At 39.6% G+C, this 17,912-nt stretch overlaps 1 protein-coding gene and 1 long non-coding RNA gene across 3 annotated transcripts in view; one reads left to right on the plus strand and one right to left on the minus strand.

Moving 5' to 3' along the window:
- LOC109439568 (NADH dehydrogenase [ubiquinone] 1 alpha subcomplex subunit 9, mitochondrial) overlaps window positions 1-11,578 on the minus strand; it is a 31,440-nt gene extending 19,862 nt beyond the window's left edge. Inside the window, exons 1-4 of one of the 2 annotated variants that reach the window (XM_074325259.2) lie at window positions 11,424-11,578; window positions 4,332-4,502; window positions 3,861-3,958; window positions 617-708 (exon numbers count right to left, since the gene is read on the minus strand). In XM_074325259.2, the coding sequence (XP_074181360.2) occupies window positions 617-708; window positions 3,861-3,958; window positions 4,332-4,502; window positions 11,424-11,472 (410 nt within the window). In that variant the 5' untranslated portion in view covers window positions 11,473-11,578. The remainder of the gene's footprint in view (window positions 1-616; window positions 709-3,860; window positions 3,959-4,331; window positions 4,503-11,423) is intronic. The other variant, XM_074325260.2, reaches the window with a different exon arrangement.
- A 6-nt stretch (window positions 11,579-11,584) lies between these two features.
- LOC148759112 (uncharacterized) lies at window positions 11,585-13,466 on the plus strand. Its single transcript, XR_016022614.1, has 2 exons — window positions 11,585-11,873; window positions 12,630-13,466. It is a non-coding gene; the product is annotated as an uncharacterized LOC148759112 (long non-coding RNA).
- Window positions 13,467-17,912: the final 4,446 nt, after the last annotated feature.

Here is a 17,912-nt window from a genome sequence, read left to right on the forward strand (position 1 = left end):
ACAGAACTTAAGACCATTTGATGAGGCAGACACATGTAAATAAATCTAAGTCAAACTTTCCTACATGCGACTAAAAAGGTGTGAACAAAGTGCTGTGAAACTACAGGACTCAAACATTTGTTGATAAACAGCTCACACAGAGGCTAAAAAGGACTATTCGAACCAGCACTCCTGCCACCTTACATTAACACCGCGAAGAACAGATCGAGAACACTGTCCATCGAGAAAAAACAATGTTCATCTAGCTGCACAGAGAACAGGCAGAATTCTCCCGCCTAACCCCATCCCAGCTGGACAGATGCAAGCACTGGGCCAATCCCGCTCATCCCGTCAGGGTGATAACCCCGACCACACAGACACAATCCATATGGGCTTTTTACGGGAAGCACATCACACTGCTTTACTTATATGTACCGAACTTATGCAACTAAATCCCCTAAGGGGAGGTCACTGGGTATGTAAATGGTTGGTATGTAAACGGTAGTTCAACTGATGCTTACTGATGGACTAGTTAACAATGTCACCACTACAATGCTTAACAAGTAGACGTTGCCCAGGAAATGTCTACTAACCCCGAAGATGGCTTATGCAAAGAAGAAATGAGTCGAACACTTACTTGGTTTCCCATTCTCGGCCCACGAGATTGATGACCACATTGCTATGCTCCACCGCTCTTCGGATAGAATCTTTGTTTCTCCCATTCCATTCCTGTAACAGCAACAGCCAATCAGATGAAATCCCAAGGGTGCACCCTAGCAGTAAACAATTCTGTTGGGCCCCACCCCGCCACTCCTGGGCAAATTTCAAAATGGGCCATCTGTCATCGTCACAATGTGGTGCCATTTCATTTAGGCTCCATTTATTACAACAGAAATGATTCCGAGGGTAACAATAAATTGGGAGCGTTCATAACTATTTTCTTATTCCTTTTTAACTCTTCCTCTTTATAATCCCAGATGTAGTCATTTCTACTCTAAAGACATGAAAACAACACTCAGATGTGACCTGCCTAAAACTTCAGGGTGAGCCAACGCAGACCGTGGTGTAGAAATATACTTCTGAGTACCATTTAGGACTTAGGTCAGATTGATGATTCATATACAAAATAGGGGCTGGGGATTAAACAACCCGTCATACAGCTTCCTATGTTAAAACAAAATTGAATGTTTAAAGCATTTCAATGGGAGATAATAAGAATTTCATAGGGTCAAATACTAAGTGTGTACGTATGAGTGACAGGAGTGAGAGGGAGAGGGAGAGAGGAAGGGGGGAAGGGAGAAGAGCAAGGGGGGAAGAAAAGAGGGAGGAAGGGAGGCGAGAGAGGGAGGGGAGAGCACACATAAGCAAGCATGAGTGAGCCCACTGAACTCCCTGTGTAATTTAGAAAAGAGTGAAAGGGCTAGAGGAATCAGATTCAAAAGGATGAAGCCCTCAGCGGGAAACAGTTACAACTGATGGAGAGTAGGGTGCAAGGGACAGTACAGAATACCAGTCAGACAGGAATGCAAATTCCAGTTCGTTGCTTACTGTGCACGAGTGATCTCTCCAACCTCCATGTAAAATTTGAAAATACAGCTCACCTCATGGGGTTGCTATGAAGATGACATAAAACACACAAAATCGGCAGCACCGTGACCGACATACTCATCAAAGAAAGCAGCTCTACACATAAAGCGCTGAAAGAGGCTTTTTCAGCAAAGATGGCCAAAGAATCCAAAAACACTCAGGAGTGGAAGAGTTTGAGTACGAACTGTATAAATGGCCCAAGAGCGAGGCCTGGCGAGAAGGAATCAAAAGGATACCAAATTCCCAGGGATAAGGCCCAAGAGCCCCAGTCAGACCAAGTGGCCGACCACTCAGCCGTTTCAGAGACTGAAGCAGAGAAATCAGCACCGCACACCCAACATGGTCCATCCTTCTCAAAAGTGAACAATAGTAACGTGGCGTACTGCCCCTGGACTTGCCCCTCCATAAACATCATTATACTCAAAGGTATGTGTGTGGTGTCTGTACTGCCTGTTAAGACTGTGAGCGCCTGTGGACTTGTTCATCCAGACATGCTCGGAGCTTAGCCCAGTGCCAGGAGCAGTGGACACTCCATGAATACTATGGAAAGAATGGAATACATGTCATGTGACTTGATTTAGTGATTCCACATTTTCAAGCCTATAACAGCTGTCACCTGTCATTTGCGAAATATTTTAATTCTGAGGACTGGCAAGGTGACCAATAATCTTAAATTACAATGAACTAGGAAAAAGCTAAGCTCCTTGTGGTAATTGATATACCACAAGGATATTTGAGAATAAGATTTTGGAAAAGAAAACTCTTTAGAAACAAGAAATTACCAGTATAAATATACTTAACTTGTGAACATTCAATAAAGAACAAAAATTACATTAAAATAAGTCAAAATTTAAAGAGATCATAAATAATCTGTATGAAAATAATATCAGAGATATTAAGGATGTTTACCAATTATTTTTTAAAGGGGAAAGTGTGCAAACGGAAGAGCTCACTTCCATACAGGATGATGAGCGTAAGAAAAGTCAGCTGAAAGAACAGCAGACCCAAGCCTCAAGGCGTAGGCCGTTTCTCGGTACGAACAATGCAGGCATTCTGGCAGCATCATTCTCTGTAGAAAGGGACTGTCCTGTGCACTGCAGGACATTTAGCATCTCTGCCCCCTACCTAATAAACCAGTAAGGTCTCCAGTCACTGTGACAACCAACCAAAGAGCCCACACATTTTTAATCTATCCCTTGAAGGGTTTCCCCAACCCCATCTCCCGTCTCACCCCATTGGTAACCGTTGGTGTAAAGATAGAACCTGCAGATTAAAAAATAACAGGGAATGCTCAAGAAGAACTATTCTAGTCTATGCCAAGCAAACCAAGTTATAAAATGCCCTACTTATGATTTTCTCTGTCTACAGAGGCACTGTTCAATGGAACTACAACATGAGGTGCATATGTAATTCTGAATTAGCCACATTCATTTTTATTATTTTTTTTTTAAACTTTTATGTATTTATTTTAAGTGTGTTTCTCCGGGACCCATCAGTTCCAAGTCAAGTAGTTGTTTCAATCTAGTTGCGGAGGGTGCAGCTCAGTGGCCCATGTGGGGATTGAACCAGCAACCTTGTTGTTAAGAGCACCACGCTCTAACCAACTGAGCTAACTGGCCACCCCCTATTGGCCACATTTAAATGAATAAAAACAAACAGGTGAAATTCATTTTAATAATATACTTTATTTAATCCAATATGCCCCAAATATTATTTCAGTATGTAATAAATATAAAAAATTATTAACGATACATTGAATATTATTTACGATATTGAATATTATTGTCTTCGTACTAAGTCTTTGAAATCTGGTGTGTATTTTACACTTGAAAGCACACCTCAATTCAGACAAGCCACATTTCAAGTACACAGTAGCCACACATGTGACCAGTGGCTACCATATTGCACAGCATAAGTCTAGAGCAGAGGCCGGCAAACTATGACCCACAGGCAAATCGAGCCTACAGTCTAGCTTTGTAAATAAAGTTCTATCGGAACACAGCCACTCCGATTCTTTTACACATTGTCTATGGCTGCTCTGGGGCTACAAGGGCAGAGCTGAGTAATCATGGCAAAGGCCCTATGACCCACCAAGCCCAACATTTACTATCTGGCCCTTCACAGAAACTCTGCCAACTGCTGGACTAGAGTTTGCAAGAATGCCCTACGAACGGAGGACACCCTTGGCCCACTCTGTGATGAAACTGCTGCTTTATTATACTGCCCCTCTTTCTCAAAAATAACCTTAGTAATTCATGTTTTTTAGTCCAATAATCAGTAATATAGGCTGTTACCAGAAAGATAATCTGGCCCAGGTCACCCATGGGACGAAGGTGCATGACGTCATATGGCTCACACCGATAGGGCACGATCACCTGTGACCCCATACGTCCTAGAAAAGAAGGGATGGAGACAAGGATCGATGCTGACATACTATGGACACATTATAGGACGGTGATTTGCTAAATAGTTAAATTCCAATATGTATGTGAATTGCTATTATCTTTAACGGAGCATATTTTGCCATGTTAGAGATGCCGTAACTTCTCAGAGACTCCCCTTCACACTTTAATGTCCTATATAGAAAGTATGAGGAGGTATGTGAGTGCTCAAAATGCTCCACAGACCAAAACTACCCAAATCCAAGATAGGAGTTATTATACTTGGAACGATTAAAATGAAAAGAAACATAGCTCATGGCTTCTCGTTCGGTCACCCAAGTAAATGGCACTGGGGTTATGTTAAACTGAAGGAACTTTACTTACCAAGGTGGTTGACAACATAGCGGCCCAGGAAACCTGTTGCTCCAAACACAGTGGCCACGACCCCGCTGACCGAGGAACGCCCACTTCTCCCATGAGGTATGACCGCGTGATGAAGCTGGCGCTGGACTGGGCGGTGAAACACAGAGGCAGCCACTGCAGTAACAGAAGAACCTTAAAAGCCCAGAATGGACAACAAAGGAAAATGTTCACATGAAAGTCACTATGGATACAAACAGCTTCTTTTCCTAGAAACGCGTTAACATTATTTTGCTATCAGTATTTTTCATTTACTTAGGTTAAAGTTTAAATTTAACTTTTAAATTAAAAGTTGTAATGTTAAGTGCCAACGGCAATAATAAACACAGACTATCGCAACAAAGACTCTGTAGGACATAAGGAAATATATAATAAAAAGTATAAACTCACTGTCTTATAGGACATAATTTGTCTAGGAAGATAAATCATTAAAAAAAAAAATTAAACAGTTACTAATTAAGAGAGTATAAACCTCTACAGTGAAAGGAACTGAGAGAAAGCAAAGCAAAAGAGCAATGAGTTAGATAATCACGAGGAAAGATTCTTGGTTTGTTTTTCTTTTAATTGAAGTTTATTGGGGTGACAATTGTTAAAGTTAAATAGGTTTCAAGTGTACGATTCTGTAATACATCATCTATGTATCATAGTCTGTGTTCACCACCCAGAATCAGTTCTCCTTCCATCACGATATACTTGATCCCTTTTACCATCATCTACCACCCCCCTTCCCCTCTGGTAACCACTAAATTATTGTGTATTGTGTGTCTATGAGTTTTTGTTTCTTCATTTGTTTGTCTTGTTCCTTTGTTGTTTTCAGTTTTATATCCCACCTATCAGTGAAGTCATATGGTTCTCGACTTGTACTGTCTGACTTATTTTGCTTAGCATAATCATCTCAACATCCATGGAAACAACCAAAGTGTCCTTCGATCGATGACTGGGTAAAGAAGATGTGGCATATATACACAATGGAATACTATTCTGCCCTAAGAAAAGATGAAATAGTGCCATTTGCAACAACATGGATAAAGTGTTTTGAGAAAGGTTTTAAAGAGTAATAACAGAAAGATCAGATTTCCACGTGAAACACTTAACACATATAACAATGAAGAGGTGGGAATGAACACACCGAATGCCGGGAACAGCAAGACTCACCTCGAACAGACTTTGAAACTGATGATGAATGAAAAATAAAGTTGACGATATGGATGCATATTAAGGGAGGCAGAGGGCTGTTAGTAGAGGACATTGTTTTTCTGTTCTTTTTAATTAAATTTATTGGGGTGACATTCATTAAGATTATATAAATTTCAAGAGTACAATTCTATATACATCATCTGAATATCACATTGTGTGCTCACCACCCAGAGTCTAGTCTCCTTCTGTCACCATCTTGGACCCTTTACCCTCTTCAACCTCCCCTGACTTCCCTTCCCCTCTGGTAATCATCATACTGCTGTGTCTATACGGTTTTTGTTTGTTTGTTGCTTTTTGTTTTATATCCTACATGAGTGAAAAATCACAGGGCTTTTGTCCTTTTCTGTCTAACTTACTTCACTTAGCATGATACTCTCAAGATTCCTCCACGTTGTCGCAAATGGCAGTATTTCATTTCTTCTTTTGGCTGAGTAGTATTTCATTGTCTATATATACCACATCTTCTTTATCTATAAAAGTGTCCATCGAAGGATACTTAGGTTGTTTACATGCCTCAACATCGTGAATAATGTTGCAATGAACATAGGGGTACATCTATCTTTACAAATAAATGTTTTAAAATTTGGCGGGTAGATACCCAGAAGAGGGATTGCTGGGTCATACGGTAATTCTAGTCTTAATTTTTAGAGGAATCTCCACTCTGTTTTCCATAGTGGCTGTACCAATTTATATTCCCACCAGAACTGTATAAGGCTTCCTTTTACTCTACATTCTCTCCAACACTTGTTATTACTTGTCTTGTTAATAAAAGTTCTTCTAACAGTGTGAGGTGGTATCTCATCGTGGCTTTGATTTGCATTTCCCTAATACCTAGTGAAGTTGGCCATTTCTATGTCTTCTTGGGAGAAGTATCTGTCCAGGTCCCCTGCCCATTGTTTAATTGGATTGTTTATTTTTTGCTGTTGTTGAGTTTTATGAGTTCTTTAAATATTTTGGATACTAGCCCTTTATTGGAGGTACTGTTTGCAAATATCTTCTGCCATTCGGTTGGTTGCCTTTTTTGTCTTGTTGATGGTTTCTTTTTCTGTGAAGAAGCTTTTTAGTGTGATGCAGTCCATTTATTTATTTTTTGCTTTTACTTCCCTTGCCTTTGGGGTCAACTTCATAAAATCCTCTCTGAGACCTGGTCCAGAAGGTAAGTACCTATGTTTTCTTTTATGTGGTTTTTTTTAAAAAAAAGAGTACAATTCAGACTTAATATAAAAGTACTGAAAATAATCAAAAGTAGGTAGGTAAATAAGTCTGTGTCTGTTTTCTAGGGATGACTTTCCAGTGACATTCTTCCCAGAAACCATTGTTTATCCCTATCCAGAAGTGTGGAATTGGAGAAACAGCCTAGCTTACTGATCAGTTACTGAAACCCCAGAGATTAAAAAACAAACATTGCACTTTACATGTATTAGGTTGGAGCAAGAGTAATTTCGGTTTAAAAGGTTATAAATAATTGTAAAAACCGCGATTACTTTTGCACCAACCTAATAGTAACTAGGTGCAGTGTCAGATGGGTTTATCAGGGTGATCACTTCATCAGTTATATAAAGGTCTAATCACTATGTTGTACACCTGAAACTAATATTATACACCAGCTGTAATTTTAAAACTTGCAGATCAGATACATAACAACGAAACAGTAACATCATAATAACAGCTAAACTTAACCAAGCTCTTACCGGGTGCCTGGCATTGTTCTAAGTGCTTAATAGGTGTTATCTTACTTAATGTTATCTTCATTGCCACTTTAGAGATGAGGAAACTAAGGCTCAGACTGGTTAAGTGACTAATCCAAAAAGCCAGCAAAGACTGAAAAGCAGCCCAATTAAAAAAGACAAGAAAAGAAAAAAAAAGAAAATGGCATCCAGAAACCAAATGAAAAAAGTGGCTGATGGAGAATACAGCAGCCCCCACCTCATGCTCAGGGGATACATTCCAAGACCCCCAGTGGATGCCTGAAAGCATGGACAGTACCAAATCCTATGTATACTACTATGTTTTGTCCTATATGAACTTCCATACTTTTTCACTTAGAAGAGGCACTTTCTGGCTTCTCTTTGACATATCTGAATTGCCAGCACCACTACTCTTGCTTGTTGGGGCCATTATTAAGTAAAAGAAGGGTGACTTGAACATAAGCACTGCGATACGATGACAGTCGATCTGATACTAACTGAGACAGCTGCTAAGTGACTAACCAGTGCGTAGTGTATACAGCATGGATCCAGTGGACAAAAGAAAGATTAACATCCCAGGCAGGATAGAGCAGGAAGGCATGAGATTTCATCACACTACTCAGAATGGCATACAAATGTGCATTTAAAACTTATAAATTGTTTATTTCTGGAATTTTCCATTTAATATTTTTGGACTGCAGTTGACCACAGGTAACTGAAATCACAGAAAGCAAAACCACAGTTAAGGTGGGGACTAGGAGTGAACTCTGTCAAATGCTGCTGAAAGGTGAAGTAGGATGAGGACAGAGGACCATAGGATCTAGAAAATGTTGGTTGTAGACGGTCTTAACAAGAGCAATTTTATTGGAATAGTGGGAATGAAAGCTTTACTGGAGCAGGCAAAAGAGACAATGTAAGGCAAGAATGCGGTAAGAGGAATACTGACAATCTTTTGAGGAGATGGGACATAAAGGGACAAAGAAAAATGGGACCAGAGTAACAGGAAGACAAGGAGGGGATTTTTTAAATATGAGATATTATATTAATATGCTGATGGAACTGACCCAATAGAGGCAAAAATTAATGAGTTGGGAGAGGGAATGAATAGGTAAGAAAGGATGAGATCGAACGCTAAGTGAAGAAACTGGTCTTAGATCAGAAGGAGCTCATCCACTGTAACAGGAGGGAAGGAAGAGACTTATCACACATCAGCTATGAGATTTTTATGGTGGGAAAAAGAGATCATTCTCATCTGATTCCTTTGAATTCTCTGTGTAGCTGAGAATGAGACAGAAGCACATTAAAAGTGTTAGGAGATTGTGATGTCAAATAATCGTTATGGAGAAAGGGAAATTTCCTAGGAAAATGTAGGGCTGAAAATCTATTTTGTATTCTATAGAAAATCTACTTTGAGATTTGTATTCAGGAATTTAAAATAAGGCCAGTCAGATGGCGTTTTCCCTAGCTCAGTTCTTCACTGCTCAGGGGCAGGTAGGAAATACATGGAAAGTTTGTTTTAATCAGTACTTTTGTTTTGTTTTGTTTTGTTTTGTTTTGTTTTGTTTTGTTTATGACAAAAGGAGATGGGCTGGGGAGTTGAGAATGTATGAAAGGGAATGATTAAAATGATGAGTAAGGATGGTAGTGAGGGCATATGATAAAGGACAGAGTCAATAAAATGGGAACAATTATTGGAGTCAAAGAATTAATACCTCAAAGGATTGTTATGACGATTAGGGTAAATGTACATGAAGCGTTTAGCACATTACCTTGTACACATTAAGCACTCCAGGAATAATGATTGCTTTCCTTTAATACTACTGTAAAATTCCTCAGAAGGTAATGTTCTAGTAACCTCACAGTTACTTGTTTTTCCAACAACTATGGGCCAAACACTATTCTAGGTACTGTGACTAGCATAGTAAAAAAGACAAAGTCCCTGGTTTCATGGAGCTAACGCTTTAGAGGGTCGATACGAGAATTAGTAATATATAGGTAAGTACCTGTCACAGTGCCTTGCTCATAGTAGGTGCTCAATAAATATATTACCCTCTTTAACTCCAGCCTCTTACTTTCTTCCATTTATTATGAACATCATTAGGAAAATAACATTACTTATTCCTTATACTCCTCTGCTCAAAAACTTACACTGGTTTCCTACTATAATACCTTAACCAATAGTGTCCAAATATATTTGCTTGTACACTGACTTTTTTAGATATTTATTCATAAATTACATGTTCTATGTAGTACCAACATGTTATACACATTAGAAAACATAAAGCACTTAGAACAGTGTACACAGTTTGAATGATGTGTTAGCTATTGATGTTATTACAGAAAATCTTTAAGTTCTAATACTGTGTTTGTATCCCATTATTTTCTCTTGCAAAACCCACTTTGGAGATCACTCTAAACTCTGCTCGACTTTCAAAGTGCTCTGTTATTTGATCCCATGTAACGTATTCGACCTCCTTTCCAACTATTCCAGATCTACAGGTTGTCACTCACTGAGCATGTCATGATTCCATTTTCACCCCGTCCTTGCCAGTGACAGGAAACTGTGCACTCTCTGACTTTCCAGAGCATAACAAGCCTAAAAAAACATCAGTGGAAGAACTGCAATTCTTCAGTGGTCTTCCAATCTTCCCTTACTACTCCAAATAATACTAATCCTTCCCTTTTCTGGTTTCCCATGGTACTTAATAGTTTCTCCATATTTCACTATATGTAATTGTTTTACATAGTACTGTTCTACAGTGTTTTGGTTATGTTACGCACTAGACTTGCCTCTCCAAAGTTTACTCAAAAGCTCACTTTACCAGAGACAATAAAGTGTCAGTTAAAAAAAAAAAAAGTTAAAGAAAAATATTTATAAAAATGTCTAGAACTGTGGTTAGCAGATAGCAGGTACTGAATAAACAGCAATGATTACCATTCACAATCAACATTATGTCAAACCAATGTAATAGTTTAACAAGAACCAGCAGCCTTTGCAAAGACGTCATGGCTACAAAACCATCCACTATAAATGATGTGCACCAAGAACCTTCCCAGGGGCATGCAGGACCCAGCTCTACCAAAGATGATAAATAAAAAAGATCCTCCAAACACTTTTGAGTCTCACCTCAAGCTGAACCTTAGAACTACCTGTGGAGCATTTTAAAATTTATGGTGCTAGGAGCCAATCTCAAAAATTCTGATTCAATAGCTCTGCAATGAATCCCCATTTCTACTTTTTATAATGCTCCAAGAATGAGTCTGACGTTCAGCTAATTTTGAGAACAAATGATATTCTGTAACGACTAAAACACACTGGAAAATACAATTTTTGGAAGTTGATTGGGGTGTGTTCGTGAAAGGATAGTGGGTGACAGTATGATGATGAAGTGTAACTATATTAAATTTTCTTGCTTTTCTAGCCTTAGTGATTGGAAGAGCAAATGTATGTTTTCAATTTGAAGACCATGATAGCAAATCAAGTAATGGGTTAAATCAACAACGCTTAGACGAATCCCAAGATATCCTTTACTCTTCTCCCTTTTCCTTCCCACCAAGCTCCTGATTCTTCTCTCCGACCAGTCTTCGCTCCCCAAGGCCCCAGCGCCTCGACCTGACACACTCCACAGCTGCAAAAATGCTTTTGATTTAGAAAGTGCTTCTATATTACTTCATTTAATCGTTTCAGAAACCCCCTGACATTGTGTATTATCATTTCCATTGTGACACGAAAGATCGTAAGTTGAGGCCGATTAAGGGTTTGCACAAGGTCGTCAAGTCAATGCATGAAGAGCCTTTACTCCACTATCGTTGTTTTCCATCCCTTTCACGGGCCCCTGCCCCATCCCCCAAATTCTTTTCATAACCCCAAACCTTTGCAACCCTGTAAGAAATGTGATTCTCTCGATCCCTTACACGTCCCCCATTTTCTCCTCTTCCCTTGTCGTTGCTCACACTCTCTCAGCGCAGACCCCTTCCGAATAGCGTATTTTAATATGTGAGCGAGGGAAGGGGGAAAGGAAAAGAGAAACTGTACAGGAGCAGCTCCGGACCTAGAAAAACCAAGGTTTCCCTGGAGTCAGCATGACGCTGCAGCACAGCGCCACTCCTCAAACTTTCGATCCCCGGCTCAGAATCCCAATCTAGGACCGGTGTTCCCGGTGACACTTACGTGACATTGGCAGGGCCCGGACAACCCGGGGGTGAACGGCGGCCGCCATCTTCTCCCAGAATCCCCCACGGCTGACGCGCCGCCTGACTACGGCTACGAAGCTGGGTCAAAAGCGAACTTCCACGCCTGTCTGCGCAGGCGCTGCCCGGGAAGGAAAGGGGCGGGTCAGAGATGCGTTGGAGTTTGACAGAGATGAGAACTGGGGAGAGAGAGGCAGACTGAAGGAAGGGAACGTGAGGAGACAGGGAAGAAGGGCAATAAAAAGAAAAGAATCCTGAGGTCGGAACCTCAGATTACAGCATGGACCGTAAAGATAATCTCATTGCCTTGAATCCCGAAATTCAGTCAACCAGTGACTGACTCAAGGGCATACAAACTGGCAGAACCCACACTCAGCTGTCCTGACTCTCGGTTCGCTGTTCCCTGAACATGTCACATAGCGATGCCCCGGTGAGACTGGGGGAAGGTGGAGGCGTGGCCTCTCGACTCCGGGAGTTCTTTAAGGAGAAAGCCAGGGTCCGGGGGGAGAGGTGGTACGAGAGAGGAGAAGGGCGGGGAGGCAGAGAGGAGAAATGAGACATAGAAATGGCGGTATGCACGTCGAACTCGCTAAAGCACATTGTCTCCAAGCCTTTGCCCTTGCTGTGCCCTTTGTCCTGGCATGCTCACTCCTGCAGGTCTGCACGGGCTCAAATCCCTGCTGGCAGGTGACCTGTTCAGAGACTTCTCTGACATCTTATCCAAGGTGGTCATTCTAGCTATCTTTTATTTTATTACTTATTTATCAAAGCAGTAGTCGCCACCTGACATGAATCTTAACCTGGAGTGTGATTCATAAAGTAGACTTTAGGAAGTCAATGGACCTCCTAAAATATGTAAAATTCAGTGGACATGTGTACCCTCTGCACATTTTTCTGGGAAGAAACTCAAGATGGCTCTCTCTAGAGCGATAGTTTGTAATTTGTTGTTGTTTTTATTGCAGACTCCTTTGAGAATCTGCATTGTTTCAGACAGAGGTATCTACAGCCTCAGGAGATTCCAGAAAGATTAGACTAAACATTTTTAAGTAGCTTATTCTGGTCAACCTCTCAAGATCCCTGAGTCGGAGACAGCAACCTGTCCTGAGACATCTACCTTGGGCTTATTAGAAAACCAACTAGGGGATCTTTCTAGACTTGGTAATTCTTTCATGCTTGGTTTTTTCAGGAAGAAAGGAATGCGAATTGCTGGGATGGAAGACAGACCTGTAAGGAGTAGAGGTTGCCTATTATTAGCAACCTCTTGTAAGATTGGTTGTTTCCACGCCACCCCAACTCCACTATTCACTGAATGTCGCCAACCAAACTGAACTAGAAGAGGAAAGAGACTCTTGATTTTATCAGAAAAATTTACTAATGCTATTTACTAATGTCTTGTATTTCTTGGCCTCATCCTATGTTCCGTCAGCACTTAAAATATGGTAATATTTGATTCTGGGGTCAATATGAATATAAACATACTTTCCGGGTTCTAATAAATTGATAGACCCCTATTACCAGCAACCTCCTAACACCTGTATAACATTGCCAATTATGTTATTTTATATTTCCAAGTCAAACACTGCCCCATGTTCTAAATACTAGTTTCAAGGTGACATGATATAATTGAAACAGCACTGACTTAAAATTCAGAATATTAGATCCTAGTTTGTTTCTATCAGTTATTAGTTGTGACCTGGGCAAGCTTCTACACTTGTCTCACAGGGAAAATAATACCTGCCCTCAAAAGGTTATTGTGAGGATCAGATTACATAATGGATGTGTAAGTGCTTTGTGAATGCAAAGTGCTATATGTGTGTACATGTGGTTTTATTCAAATACCTCTGAAGTATCAAAATCATAGAATGTTAGAGCCAGAAGGGATTATAGGAAATCAGCAAGCCCAATTTCTTTATTTTAAAAATGAAGAAACTAAGACCTAATATAAAAGATCATCAATACATAAATAACATTGGTGAAGGAAGCCTGTAATAAACCAGTCACTTGAATTTGTTAACTATTTTAATCCTTACCTTGTGGCCTTGATCAAAGATGTTTTTTTGTTTCATTGAGACTATGTATTAGTCTTATATTTAGTCATTGAAGTAAGAGTACCTAAGGTAACATTTCCAAAGAGAATGTACTACTAATGAAGTCCTCAAGCCTAGAAATTGCCAACCAAATGCCTTTTGGTCGGACTTATCCCACTACAATTCCTCAGGTGGAGGCCTTGTAGAGGACGGATTAGTGCTACAGTGTCGCTAACCATCTGAGTTTTAACCCAGAGATAGTCACTTTAGGCAAAATATCCCCGAATTTATTTTTTTACAAATGTATAATGAAAAAGAGTCCAGGCTGGATCCCACAAAATGAAGTGATTCCATGGGCTTTGCATAAAAAATGTACTAGACACCCCAATTCTTTTAATTCTTACTCTCTGCATCCATCTGGATTTGTTAATACATAATACTCTGTTGTTTTTAAGTGGAATCCATTGGCAAAATTTCCCCCTCCCGTATTCCCTACCTACGTTAGACACTTACTGGAGAAAATTAATCAAGAGAAAAGTAAACCCAGTCCCTCCAAACTAAGTATCAGATCTTTGGAGTGTATCTTCACCCCCCCACCCCCACCCCCGTCCTTTCAGGGATCAATTTCTGGTAGCCTCACCACTGTTGCTATAGAGACAGTGATATCACTAGTTGTGATTCTGATGTCACTCACCAGTCCCAACAAGGTGGAGGTACATGGAAGGCTGGGGGAGGAAACAAGATCTTGAGCTGAGCAAGAACATCCCAGCATCTTTGTTGACTTTGAAAGTATATTCTGGAGTCTTCTGTGGTCACTACTCCAGTACTACAGAGGTAGGAAATCCCACTGGACTGATAAAGCAGCGTATTTTCTGATCCTCTGTGGTTAAAAGGGAGAATTCAGTGACAAGTGATGGGTCTCTGCCCAGTCAATTTTAATTTTACATCAGAGCCTTCTGAAAATATATGGGCCCCTCCTTCGCAGCGTTACAGCTAAACCTACTATGTTTGCTGTTGAAGTTTTCATTTTGTTGCAGACCGACCAGATCTCTGACCGTCCTTTTGGGCGGCTGAAGGAGGTCTTAGTCTCAGCTTCTCAATTTGACAATGAGACTGGAAGCTTGACTTCCTCCTGACTTTTCCTCTTTATTGTATGGCTATTCCAAAAGTTCTTTTCTTTCCAGTGCTCTAATAGCAGAATCAGACTGATATAGCTCTGGGTCTTGATTCTTATCCGTTCTCATCCTCTCGCTATTATTTCTGAAGGCTTGGCTAGACAACAGAGAACTGGGAAAAGGCAGAATGTGTAGATAACTATGCTAAGAAAGGGTCTGTACTAATGGAGCACTCGAGGAAGAAAATACTACTAGCGGGAAAGTGAACATAGAGGAGTCCACAGGAAAGCTTAACAGTGAAGAGAAAGACACATTCACACACACACACACACACACACACACACACACACACACACTTCCAATCCCTATTTAAACAAAATCAGTAGAAACTGATTTCATCAACAGCCAAATTTATTGGGTGCCTACAATGTGCCAAACACTTAGAGAAAGGGAGTAAGAAAAAGAGAATGGATGTAATAAAATGCATTCTTTTTTAAAAGTAGTAATGAAACCTGGTTCACTAAACTTTAAAACTTGATCAGATATGTATCAACCATGCAAAAGCTTAATGTATGCCACCTGTAATTTGAGCTTCTCTAGGAGTTTAAGAACCTTGAATTAACAGGAACCTCTGGCTTCTGATGAATACAGGAGAAACCGTCTTGAGATGGAGTACAGCAACTATAAACAAACTTCTGTGTCGTGTATGCCCTTCCTGACTGACAGTCATGATTTGCACCCCTCCTAAACTATCGCTAAAGTAATAACCACACTGGCATTTTTAAGGAACATTGTAAATCAATCCTTCTATTTGGAGGATCCCTGTATCGGCTACAGAAAAAGTTCACAACTTCCAGGATGTTAACCTGCAGAGCTGTAATATTTAAAGGAACAAATTCACTGGTTTTGCTATTCCTTCTCTGGGCCTCAATTTCCTAATCTGTAAAATGAGGGTGTTAGAATAAATTATTTCTAAAGTCGATTTATCTTTACACTATATATAGCTTTCCTTCCTCATCAAATTTGATAACACAAAACATTCTTTTTCTCTACTTCCACCTTAACTCAAGGATATTATTCACCAACTTTGGAGTTAAGAAATTTATCAAGCCACTCATTGGCTCCATTGCACTCTCTAGATTTTCCTTCCCTCTTTTCTATTTCCTTATGAGAAATGCATACAGATTTTGGATATCATTATCATCAAAAGATATTTAAGTACCTCTTTTTATATACTATTATCCAGGACAACTTAGGGAGCTTAAAGTATAAAACAAGCTTCATGGATGCAGATAAACATGCAGAGGACAGAAAATAGAATAAAAACATTAGGACATATGTAAGTGGAAGTGTTTGCTACATATATATGACTAGTAAGTATACTTTCTGTTTATTAAACGATACAAGAACACTTCTGAGATGATGATTTATTGGTATTATTGAGATAGGAAGGTCTGTTAATAAATCATTGGGTAAGTATTTATACATTGGATAAGTCTCTCGGGTGAATTTATCCCCCAAAGGAGTCAAGCTTCAAGAAAGCCTGAATGTATGGCCTACCACTGTAGAAAACTTGAGCAAATCATTTCTTTTTGTTCTCAGATTCTTCCGTTTAACAAAGAAAGAAAAATTGAGCTATCTGGAATTAGAAATAGGCAGTATTCGTATATTCATTCTTTCAGCAGACAGTTATTAAGCACCAAGTTTAAGATACTTGCTACTATGAGAAATTCCAAAATGGGTAAGCAAATGTATCTGCCTGCATAAAATCATCTAATAAAGGAGATGAAGTGTATGTGAGCAATTAACATGCTAGAGAGGACATAAAGTTTGAAACAAAATATGATGGAAACTTTGATAATGGATCATTCAATTAGGTATTTGGAAAACATTCCATGGATGGGGTAAGGTGGCCCGGGCTATGAAGCAAGGTGGGATTTAGAGGACGTTGCTAGGGGGCTAGGTGGACATGCCAAGATGAGAGTGCAATGCCCTCATGTCTCCTATGGAAACGTCTTAGCAGTAGAGGTTAGTGTAGTATGAGGAAGAGAATTGACCTGAAAGCTGCTTCTGACATTAACCACCAGATCCCTTTTATAACATGAGGATGTATATTGCTCTCAAGTTATCACAGGAATACTTACAAAATGTTTTGAGAGCCAAGAATTCAGGGCACTTAGTCTCCATTCTAACTACTAATCTTCTGACTTCCTTTTCAAGCAAGTTTAAATTAAGCTAAAACTGTTCCTTTTCTTCATTGTTAAATAAGCATACATATCAGTGATTTGAAAGTGGAGAATGTCATTTCAGAAATTATTGGCCAGAAGATGAAACCCTTTTTGTCGCCTGGAAACCCTCAGATCGTACCAAGAATGGGACCTGGACTTGAACTTTGAATGTGATTCTGTGCTCATCTCTTGGGTACTACATGTGAAAAATAAGAAATAAATCAAAATCATTATTTGGAAATAAGAGCAAGAGGGTTCATATGTAAAATCAGTCACTTGTATTTGTGTCTTTCTATTGCAGATTCCTTATATTACATGGCAGGAGGGTTCGGTAAATTTAGGGATAGTGAAGACAATAACAGATTAATCGAGAACTTTCCTCAGATTTCAGAACCCATCCTCAGTAAGTGATCACATAATTTCCTTACTTTTGTACTTAATTTTCATCCTTGCTTTTTAATTGTTATATAGCGTAAATCAGTCAGTGGATCCTATTGATTTTGCCATTTTATATTAGAAGTAATGCAGATAAATGGCAGTTAAGAAACTTGCACGGTCAACAGTCCAGGACAGCCCATTTCCAAGTCTTCTCATTCTTTGGCCAAGTAATAGTACCATCCATTCCTTTCTTCATGGTAATGATTCAAGCAAAAGAATACTTATATTTAATAGTGAGCTACTAAGAAACAATACAGGGTTTAACTTCACAGACAGTAACAGCTTCCTTCTCAGGGTTTTAAAAATCACGTTAAAATGAGATACGAAAGAAGGTTATGAAATCTCCGCGAAAATTTTTAAAGAAAAGAATAAATTATCTTTCTGGAGCTGGCCCGACTTTCTCAGGGAGGCTCTCGCCAGATAAGTCCAGGCCCGAGGATTCTCAATTCTAGATGTATGTTAGAATCCCCCATGGAGCTTTTTAGAAATCCAATGTCTAAGTTTCCCCACACTCAAAAAAACTGAAATGATTCTCCGGAGGATAGTATCTCTGATTTAGTATTTTTAAACAGTTTTCTGCATGATTCTAATCAGGGTGGTGAACCCATTGCTGACTCAAGGAATCAGTTATTACAGTGTCAAGAAGAGTAGAAGAAACTTG

This window comes from Rhinolophus sinicus, chromosome 1 (genome assembly GCF_057876585.1).
Source record: "Rhinolophus sinicus isolate RSI-liver-muscle chromosome 1, RSI-T2T, whole genome shotgun sequence".
Taxonomy (NCBI): Eukaryota; Metazoa; Chordata; class Mammalia; order Chiroptera; family Rhinolophidae; genus Rhinolophus; species Rhinolophus sinicus.